This window comes from Phocoena sinus, chromosome 8 (genome assembly GCF_008692025.1).
Source record: "Phocoena sinus isolate mPhoSin1 chromosome 8, mPhoSin1.pri, whole genome shotgun sequence".
Lineage (NCBI taxonomy): Eukaryota > Metazoa > Chordata > Mammalia > Artiodactyla > Phocoenidae > Phocoena > Phocoena sinus.
In genome coordinates, this window is record NC_045770.1 from 61,601,304 (window position 1) to 61,611,368 (window position 10,065).

Sequence of the window (10,065 nt, forward strand, 5' to 3'; positions counted from 1 at the left end):
CCCTCACTGCCTTCCTCTGTCCCACTCTGCCCTCCTTGCCACGCTTTCCTCCACACCCTGCCTTACTCCCTCTCTGTCAGACCCTCTGCCTCTACCATCCCCGCCGGCCTACACACCCTCTGGTCTTCCCTTCCACACCAGAAGTTGAAGGGGCACAGCACGACTGTGCTCGGAGATGCTGTCTTGTGTTCAGCTGCCATCAGCTACCTGGGTCCCTTCCCACCAAGGCGGCGCCAGGAGCTACTCGACAAGTGGCTGGCTCTCTGCAGGGGCTGTGAGGAGCCGCTGGGCCCAGATGACGTGGCACAGGCACTGAAGCAGATGCAGAAATCTGTCATCACGCCACCAAAGAAAGCCCTGCTCTCCACACGCTCTCCCTTCAGCCTTCTGGCCTTGCTGAGCTCTGAATCGGAACAGTTACAGTGGGACCGAGACCTGAAGCCCCAGGCAAAGTCAGCCCGCCTGGCAGGCCTGCTTCTGCGAAGTTACACTCACTACTTCAGTTGCCGTTGGCCCCTGCTGCTTGACCCCAGCAACCAGGCCCTCATCTGGCTGAATCCACTGCCTCTAGAAGAGACTGGATGCTTGGCCACAGGTCCCACCAAAAGCAGAGGTAAAGCCAGGGAGAGTAAACACAGTGCATCTTGGGTGTCTGAGCTGCCCAACACTCTCAGCCACATGTGCTCTTCCCTTTCATAATGAAGACACTAAATTTTTATGGCCAGGGTATCCCAGATTTCATCAGCCAACATGATATTTTAAAAAAATATTTATTTTGGCTCTGCCGGGTCTCGGTTGCAGCATGCGGCATCTTTAGTTGCGGCACGCAGGATCTTTTAGTCGCGGCACGCAGACTCTTAGCTGCGGCATGCATGCGGGGTCTAGTCGCCTGACCAGGGATCGAACCCGGGCCCCCTGCATTGGGAGCACGGAGTCTTACCCACTGGACCACCAGGGAAGTCCCCAGCCAACATGATATTAATGAATTAGGTCACATTTACATTTTTGGGCCCATATTGCAATGATTCTGAATCTACGTGGCTGACCATGATCTTCCGCATCCTGATCTGCTCAGCACTGTTAGAAACTTGAACTACAACTCAGAGCTTTACTACCCGAATGTATCCAATGTTCAGGAATTCTGGGGAAATATTTCTATTGGTCCTGCTTGGATCAGGGACCCATCTGGGTAGAGCATCGGAGGGAGCATTTTCTAGGGGAAGGGAGAGTGTTTATTTCCCAGAAGGGGTTGAGGGTTGTACTGGTGAGAACAATAGACATCTAGAATAGAAGGTGTATAATAAATTTGCCTGTAACAGGGGCTCTATAAGCAGACTGTCTGGGTCAAATATCTGTCCTTTGCCAGCTGTGTGACCCAGGCAAGGCATTTAACCTCTCTTAGCCCAAGTTTATTTGCCAATAAAATCAGGGTCTTAATTATACCCATCTCATAAATTGTTATGAGTATTAAGTAAGATAATTCATGAAAAAAGAGTTCACACAGTGCCTAATACATAATAAGTTCTCAAAAACATTAGTCATGGGCTTCCCTGGTGGCACAGTGCTTGAGAGTCCGCCTGCCGGTGCAGGGGACACGGGTTCGTGCCCCAGTCCGGGAGGATCCCACATGCCGCGGAGCGGTTGGGCCCGTGAGCCATGGCCGCTGGGCCTGCGCGTCTGGAGCCTGTGCTCCACAATGGGAGAGGCCGCAACAGTGAGAGGCCTGCGTACGGCAAAAAAAAAAAAAAAAAAATATATATATATATATATAATGCCTCTCCTCAAGAACTCTGCACAACTATACTAGTTGTGGCTCGCGGGCTCTAGAGCGCAGGCTCAGTAGTTGTGACATGGGCTTAGTTGCTCCATGGCATGTGGGATCTTCCTGGACCAGGGCTCAAACCCGTGTCCCCTGCATTGGCAGGCAGATTCTTAACCACTGCACCACCAGAGAAGTCCCTGTTTTTTGTTTGTTTGTTTTTTGATATTGAGCTATATGAGCTGTTTGTATGTTCTGGATATTAATCCCTTGTTGAAAAGATATATGCACCCCAGTATGCATAGCAGCACTATTTACAATAGACAAGACATGGAAGCAACCTAAATGTCCATCAACAGATAAAGAAGATGTGGGGTGTGTGTGTGTGTGTGTGTGTGTGTGTGTGTGTGTATATATATATATATATATATATATATATATATATACATGCACAAATAATGCCATTTGCAGCAACATGGATGGACCTAGAGATTATCATACTAAGTGAAGCAAGTCAAAGACAAATATCATATGACATCACTTATATGTGGAATCAATAAAAAAACATACAAACAAACTTATTTACAAAACAGAAATAGACATACAGACATAGAAAACAAAGTTATGGTTACCAAAGGGGAAGGAATGGGGAGGATAAATTAGGAGTTTGGGATTAACAGATACACACCACTATATATAAAATAGATAAACAACAATGACCTACAGTATAGCACAGGAAATTATATTCAATATCTTACAATAAGCTATAATAGAAAAGAATCTGAAAAAGAATAAATATATATATACGTATATATGTGTGTGTGTGTATATATATATATCTGAATCACTTTGCTGTACATCTGAAACTATCACAACATTGTAAATAAGCTATACTTCAATAAAATAACAAAAACAAACAAAAAACTCCAAAATAGTAAGCCTGGAAGAGCACGCAAGTCCCAGATGAGCACTGCAGCCCCAGTGATTTTAGCCTTTTTTTAAAAAAATTATTTATTTTTGGCTGAGTTGAGTCTTTGTTGCTGCACGTGGGCTTTCTCTAGCTGCAGAGAGCAGGGGCTACTCTTTGCGGTGGCTTCGCTTGTTGCAGAGCGTGGGCTCTAGGCTCGCGGGCTCTAGAGCACAGGCTCAGTAGTTGTGGCACACGGCCTTAGTTGCTCCGCGGCGTGTGGGATCCTCCCAGACCAGGGCTCGAACCCGTGTCCCCTGCACTGGCAGGCGGATTCTTAACCACTGCGCCACCAGGGAAGCCCAATTTTAGCCTTGATTTTCGCCCAGCGTTAACTCTGAGCACAGTGCCTGATCAGGCTTCTAAGCTACTGAAGTGAGAGATAATAAATGGGGTGTGTTTTTAGCTAAGTTTGTGGTAACTTGTTAAGGAATAGGAAACGAACACACCAAATTGTGGACCTGGCAACCTCCACTTGCCCACTTCTTGAACACTTAATATTTTAAAAAATCCTTAAATTTCTTGATAATTAAAAAAAAATAAGTATTTATCTTTTCCAGATCCTGCAGTAGAGGAGGCAAAGGAGAAGGGGGCTGCAGACGGCTGCTGGTCAGCTAGCCACCTGGTGCACAGCACTGTCCGTGGCGTGGCTAATGCCGCAGTCTATGGCCTTTCTCCTACCAGCTGTTACTTCCAGGCAATGACCTCTATGCTAGTGATGACTCTTGTCGTTGTTAGTGACAGAATTTGCTTAGGCAAAAAGGGAAATGCACTGACTCTTCTAACCAACCTACAGGAAAGCAGAAATGGAGCTGATTTCAGGGGTGACTAGAACCCCTCCCTGGAATTTTAGAGTAGCAATAATGAGAGCTACCCTTTACTGAGTGCTTGGTAGGTACCAGCAGAGTGCTTTGTATGCATTGTTCCATGTCATCTTCACAGTAACCCTATGAGGTACTCACCACTATCAACCCCATTTTGCAGATGACGAAATCGTGTCACAGAGAGCTTAAGTGACTTTCCTAAGGTGTCTTCTCGCAGAACTTCCTTCATGAGCTGGAGCCCTTGGGTGAACGGGGCTCCCCAGGAGCCTGAGTCCCTCCCTGAGAAGAGCCCCTCTTCATCTTTCTGCCACAGGGAAGGGCTTCAAGAGAAATCAAGGAAAAGAGTCTAAAGAGGAGGACACGGAAGACGAAGATGATGAGAGCGACGAGTGTTACAAGGCAAAAGAACAGAAGGCAGGAGAAAGGGGAATCACGGAGAAGAACAAGGAAGAGGAAGCGCCACAGGAGCAAGAGGAGAAAGAACAGGAGGAGGGGGCGGGGACTGCGACTCAGTCCCGCCCCCTCCCGAACCCCGAGTCCTCTCAGGCGCTGACCCAGAGCTGGGGCCTCAGCTCCAGGAGGCAGCTGCCGGTGGTGAGAACTCATCCCCTGCACCCACGTGTCTCCTGTGTCCTCCCCGTACTCTGTGGCCCCACAGGACTCCAACAGCCCAGTCTGACCTCAGCCCCCGCCTCTACCCTGGGCACTAACTCTGTGGAAGAGCCCTGAGGGAGCCACAATCGGAGCCCGATTTTGTGCATGGGGGTGCCCAGGTGCTGGCATGGTGGGTAGGGTGTCCTTGCCTCCCCCTCGCAGGCCTGCCGGTGCTACTGACCAACATGGAGATGGGCCTAGAGTGCCCAGAACTGCAATGGCTACTGCAGCGGGAACAGCTGTGCCCACCCAAGTTGCAGCCTGGCTTCTGTCTCTATCTGAGCACTACCCTTCCCCTCAGTTCTTTGGAAAAAGGTGAGGCCCAGTGGGTAAGTCGCCAGCACAGCTTTTTGGGAACACCAGGGCCTGAGCTTCACTCAGTCTGGCCCAGAGCGGGCTCAGGACCGTAGCAGGGAGCCACACTTCCTGTGCCTCTCACCCCTGGCTCTGCCACGGGGAAGAGGTTAAGCGTCTCCCATGTGATTCCAAGTGCTAGGCTGTGAATTGCTGAAAGGGCTGAATGTGCTGGACCTGGGCATGAACATGGAAATCCTAGAAGAACAGATGCTGCGTGAAATCTTGTGCACAGAGCGTCCTGAGCTTGAGAGCCACTGGCAGGACCTGAGGATCAGATTCCTGGACGCCTGGGAAGCTGTGGAGGCTGCTGAGGTACTTGGGGGGTCCAGTCTGTGGGTTGGGATGAGCTTTGCAGCGGCCCAGGTACGGGGGTGGAGATGAGTGCTGCTGATCGGGAGCTACGTGGGAAAGGGCCGGGTCCGCGTAACAAGGGACTGTTTGCAGGAGCGGCTGCTGACGATGCTGCTGCTCCAGAACCCAAGGCGTCAGAAACCAGCCAAGTTCCTGCGAGACATGGTGAGGGCCCAGGCAGAGCTGTGTCGGCTGCGTGCCCATTTCGAGGAGTTAGAAGAGCTGAGGATGCAGGAGGTGGCATTGTGGGCACCGTATCGGCATGTGGTCTGGCATGGAATGGCCATTATAAAGGCTCTTAGCTCACTGCGGAACCTGCTACCGCTTTTCCGTATGAGTCCAGAGAATTGTCTGGCAGCCACCAAGCGGGCTCTGAACAGCATGAAAGGTGAGATTCAGCAGCAGGAAGAACTACCCCGCCATCTGCTGCAGTTAAAAAGACAGCTGACCCGCCAGCTACTGGGCAGCACTGTTGCTACAGTGGGCCTAACCCAAGTACCCTTGGTGGGTGCCTTGGGTGCTCTGGCTCTGCTGCAAGTGGCAAGGAAGGCACCAGAGCTCGAGAGGCTGGCCCTCTGGCCTGGACTGGCAGCCTCTCCCAGCACAGGCTACAGAAAACCAGTCCCAGGTGTGCCTCGACCGGCCTGGCTAGGGCTGAGAGCCTGGCACGAATGTGAGATGTTAGAGGTACTGCCCCCATATGCTGGGCTGTGTGCATCCCTGGCAGGCCACTCCAGTGCTTGGCAGGCTTACTTGTCACTGTCATCCACAGTGCTGGGTCCTGCACCGGGGCCTGGGACTGACCCGTTCAGCCTCCTCCAGAAGCTGATCCTGTGGCGTGTGCTGCGACCTGAGTGCCTGGCCAGTGCCCTGGCAACCTTCACCACCAGCCTCCTGGGCCGGCCCCTGGATGAAAACCTGTGTGCTCCCAGCATACCCTTTGAACACAGTCAGGCTACTCAGCCCACGCTGATTTTGTTGCCACCACCTGGTCACCCCACTGCCACCGTGCACCCCCTGACCTTCATCCAGAAACTGGCTGCCAAACACGAGCAGGTTTGAGCCTAGCCTCTTGGCCACAGAGCCACCGGGCTCTTAGGGCTGGGATGGGGTGTGGGTCTCCCCTCCCAGCATTCTCATGGATCTTTCTGGATTACTCAGGGACTTTTCAGGTCATCTGTGGCATTACTCTGGGTCCCTTGGGTCACCCTGGGATCCCTTTGAGTTACCCTGCCATTCTGCTGTTGGTCCTCAGGGGCAGAAGCATCTGAAGGTGATAGCTCTGGGCTCTGAAGACTGGGACCCGGTCTCGGTTGTGGTCGGCATTCTCCACAAGGCTATGCACAGCGGGCACTGGCTGGTGCTGGAGAACTGTCATCTGATGCCTCACTGGCCAAAAGAGCTGCTACAGCCCTTGCTGGGGCTGTTGGCCAGAGCCAAGGGTGGGTTTGCTGCCTAGAGATGGCTTCTAGGACCCTATCCTACGCTTGGGCCTGAGCTTGAACTCAGATCTCATGGCTGATCCCCTAATCACCTTTGTATCTGACTCCTAACCCCCTAGCCTCAAGTCTGTCTCTAGGCTTATGTCTGACCCTTTACCCAGCGATTGATCTCAGCCCCACGTCTGACCCCTAGTGGTCTCCGACCTGGAGTTAGAACTGCTTTCTGCTCAACAAGCAAGAGAGAACGCGGCCACTGTCCACAGAGATTTCCGTCTTTGGCTTATTGTGTCTGCAGAGGCTACTGCTTCCTTACCAGGTGAGGAACTTCCGCCCACAGGCTCTCAGGTTGGAGCGGGGAGGTAACTGTATTGTGCTGACTAGCACTTTCCTTCCTCCCCAGCCGTGCTGACTCAGCGCTCCATGCCTATCTTCTGGGACCAGTCCCTGGAGCTGTCCCGTGTCTTGGTCGACAGTGTGGAGCTAGTCCAGCAAGGACTCTGTGTGCAATCCCCAACCAGGGTGCTGCCTCTGCTCCTCCTACATGGCCTCCTGCTATACCGGCAGCTCTATGGAATGAAGCTGCAAGCTCACAGGGGGTGCTGGTGAGGGACCCCGCCCATCCTACTCTGTCAGTCACTCAGCAAACACTGAATATTTTTCACATGCTGGGATTCATCTCTGGGGAGCTCCAAAATGTGAGGGCAGGGGGAAGTCAAGGAAGGCTTCTCCGAGGACGTAGGGGTCTCACTTTGAACTGAGTCCTGACAGCAGAGGCAGGTCAGGTGGAGATGAGGCCAGTGAGTAGAAGGAACTAAGCTTAGCAGGAGAGAGGACTTCAGTGTGGCTGAGGTGGACATGCTGGGGCTTGAGTGGGGAGAGGTGAGGCTTGTGGTAAAGGGCCTTTAAGACCATCACAAGGGACCTGATTGGATCCTGAGGACAGTGGGAAGCCACTGAAGGGTTTTAAGTAGAAGACACATGATCCCATCTGTCTGTTGGAAAGATCACGCTGGCTGCAGCGTGGAGAATGGACCGGATGGGGCAGGGCTGGAGGCAAGCATAATACTTTTGGGCGGTTCTGGCAGGCTTGAGGAACGAGGTGGTAGGGACTAGGGTAGTCACAGTGGGGAGAGAGTAAATATGGGGTGAGGAAGAGGGAAAGAGTCAAGGAAGGTTCTCAGATTTCTGCCTTGGACAACTGGGTGGGTGGTGGGGGAGGAAATGATGATTTCAGTTGAAGGGAAGTCGTATTTGTGGTGCCAAGTGGCGATGACTAGTGAGCCCTCGTGGGTCTGGAGCTCAGAAGGGAGGTTTGGGCTGGAGAGAAAGATGTGAAAGTCCTCAGCATATAGATGGTTTTGAAACCCTACTTCCTGCTCTCCACCCCCAGGAGTCAAGTGACGCTGACCCGGGTCCTGCAGATCCAAGACCACCTGTGGGCCAGCCTGAGCAATCCCAGTGCTGCCATGCAGGAGCTGGCTGGTAAGACTCCTCCTGTCCCCCATGCAGTCACCAGCCCCCAGGAGAGCCCAGAGACGGGTAGGGAGGGGAGCACTGAGATGGGGACATAATCTACAACTTTGGTTTGGGAGGTGGTGGAAACTGGAGAGGCTGTAACTGAGGGGCTCTGACCTCGTCCTCAGCTTCAGTTTTCTATGGGGGTCCTGTGGGAGACGAGAAGGACAGGGAGGTCCTGAATAGCCTCACGCAAGCCTGCCTGAGCTCCAGCAGCGGGAACCGGGCCCAACCACACACACCCCAGTATCTGCTGGCCACTCTGATGCCCAGCCCGGGTAAGCTCCAGTCAGGTATCTGCGTTGAGGTGGGGAACAGCACAGTAATACCACCTTGCTCAAGGGAATGTAACAGAGGTACCAATAAAGGTGTAGAAGGGGGCAATATTCACAGTTATGGGATGATGATGGTTTAAAGTGTCAGAGAAAGGCCTACTCCCTTGGGTCTGGGGTGGGAAGAGACAGTCTTATCTCTCACCCCTCACTCACCTCCACTCCCAAGAACTAGGGGAGTCGGATGCTATGGAAGAGTGCAAGGCCCAGATGCACCTACTGCCCACACCACCTGAACCCCGGATCTGCGGACTGAGTGCTGGCCCCCAGACCTGGCTGCTGCGACGCCAGAGTCGCGCTGTCCTGAGCGCGCTGCAGCGGTGTTCGCCCACTTGGGTTCCGGAGGCCAGCGGAGGCTCCCGGCGCGCCGAAAGGCGGCTGCGGCAACGCCTGGTGCAAGCCAAGCGGAAGCTGGAGTCATTGCAGGCTCTGCTGACCGAGACCACTCGCCAAGCTGAGTCTGGCGCGGGGTGGGGGGAGCTGGGGCTGAGTGCGCCGCGGCCCTCTGGAGGGCTTCCTCAAGACGGAGGTGCTGGAACTGAACCAGCTGGTGGGCGCGCTGCAACGGGACCTTGATTGCCTGTTGCAGCAGCTGAAGGGCGCGCCCCCGTGTGCCTCCCGGCGCTGTGCCGCGGTGGCTCACGCTCTCTGGACTGGCCGCCTACCCTCGCCCTGGCGACCCCACGCGCCTGCCGGGCCTCAGCCGCCCTGGCACTGGCTGCGACAGCTATCGCGCCGTGGCAGCTGTTGGTTCGCTACCTGGGTGTGGGAACCCAAGTACCAGAGCGCATCTTTCAACTGTCAGCCTTTTTGCCACCCGCGCCGCCTGCTGCTGTCACTGCGTTGGGAGGCTGCCTTTGCTGGGGCTGACATGACGAATTTACCTGGTTGCCAAGGCTCCAGCTCCGGTCAGCTCCCCCATAAACGTCAGGAGCTAAACAGCCCTCTGCACATCCAGGTATCCTCGTGCTGCCCCTTCGTTTCCAATTCCGCCCCTTGAAGTCCCTGATTACACCTCTTAGTTACCCCACCTTGCCTCTTCTTGGTTTTACTCCCCTCTGGCCCCATCTGCTTCTCTAATCCCACTCCACCACGAACGCCCCAGCTTCTCAGCCTTGCCTGACCAGTTTCTGGCGCCCCCAGGTGGTGAACGGCCCAAACCCCAGGGTTCCAGAGGTGGGGCTGCTGCTGACGTGGGCTACAGCTCCGGGAACGCCGAATGGGACCCGCTCGCAGGGGCCTTGCAGGACAGTTCTTCCAGTCAGCCCAGCCCTCTGCCTCTGGTCAGAGTCAGCGCCCAGGCCCCGCGGGCCAATGACGTGCCACCCCCAGCCGGCCTGGCCGTGTATTCCTGTCCTGTGTACTTGGAAGGGCCCCTCGGCACCGCTAGGCTGCACAGCAGGAAGATCCTGATGCACCTGCCCCTGCCCACGAAGCTCAGCCCCGCCACCTGTGCCCAACGGAGAGTCCACGTGTGCAGCCCACCGCTGCCCTGAGCCCTCAGCCAGAATAAAGTTGGAGTGCTCTGATGAAAGATTTCTGAGACTTAATAAGGAATGCAGGTGTGTGCCCACTGAAAATGTGACACACAGAGGGGAAAGCACAGTGTACACAACTGAGAGGGGTGGTCTGTTCACAGTGAAGGCAGAAGAGGGTGTGTGCCTGGCGATGGGGAGAGGGGAGTGTGCGTACACTGTGGGGGAGATGGGCCTGGGGTTAGTCCTGTACCCAAGGGGCTAGGCAGATCTCAGGATGGCTAACACACAGGACTTGGAATCCCTACCCAGCTCTCGACTGTGCTCTCAGCTCTTGTGCTAAACCCACAAGCGATATTTTTAAAGGGAGAACATTAGAACTCAAGATA

At 54.1% G+C, this 10,065-nt stretch overlaps 1 protein-coding gene across 1 annotated transcript in view; it reads left to right on the forward strand.

Annotated features, from left to right (window-relative positions):
- Positions 1-10,003, forward strand: part of DNHD1 (dynein heavy chain domain 1) — a 66,315-nt gene extending 56,312 nt beyond the window's left edge. The window contains 17 exon segments of the mRNA XM_032641580.1: positions 142-613; positions 3,864-4,055; positions 4,058-4,144; positions 4,367-4,519; positions 4,695-4,873; positions 5,006-5,968; positions 6,168-6,354; positions 6,548-6,670; positions 6,755-6,956; positions 7,745-7,836; positions 7,998-8,147; positions 8,371-8,696; positions 8,698-8,941; positions 8,944-9,014; positions 9,016-9,159; positions 9,345-9,392; positions 9,395-10,003. Coding sequence (XP_032497471.1) covers positions 142-613; positions 3,864-4,055; positions 4,058-4,144; positions 4,367-4,519; positions 4,695-4,873; positions 5,006-5,968; positions 6,168-6,354; positions 6,548-6,670; positions 6,755-6,956; positions 7,745-7,836; positions 7,998-8,147; positions 8,371-8,696; positions 8,698-8,941; positions 8,944-9,014; positions 9,016-9,159; positions 9,345-9,392; positions 9,395-9,697 — 3,936 coding nt within the window. The 3' untranslated portion in view covers positions 9,698-10,003.
- The last annotated feature ends 62 nt before the right edge of the window (positions 10,004-10,065 follow it).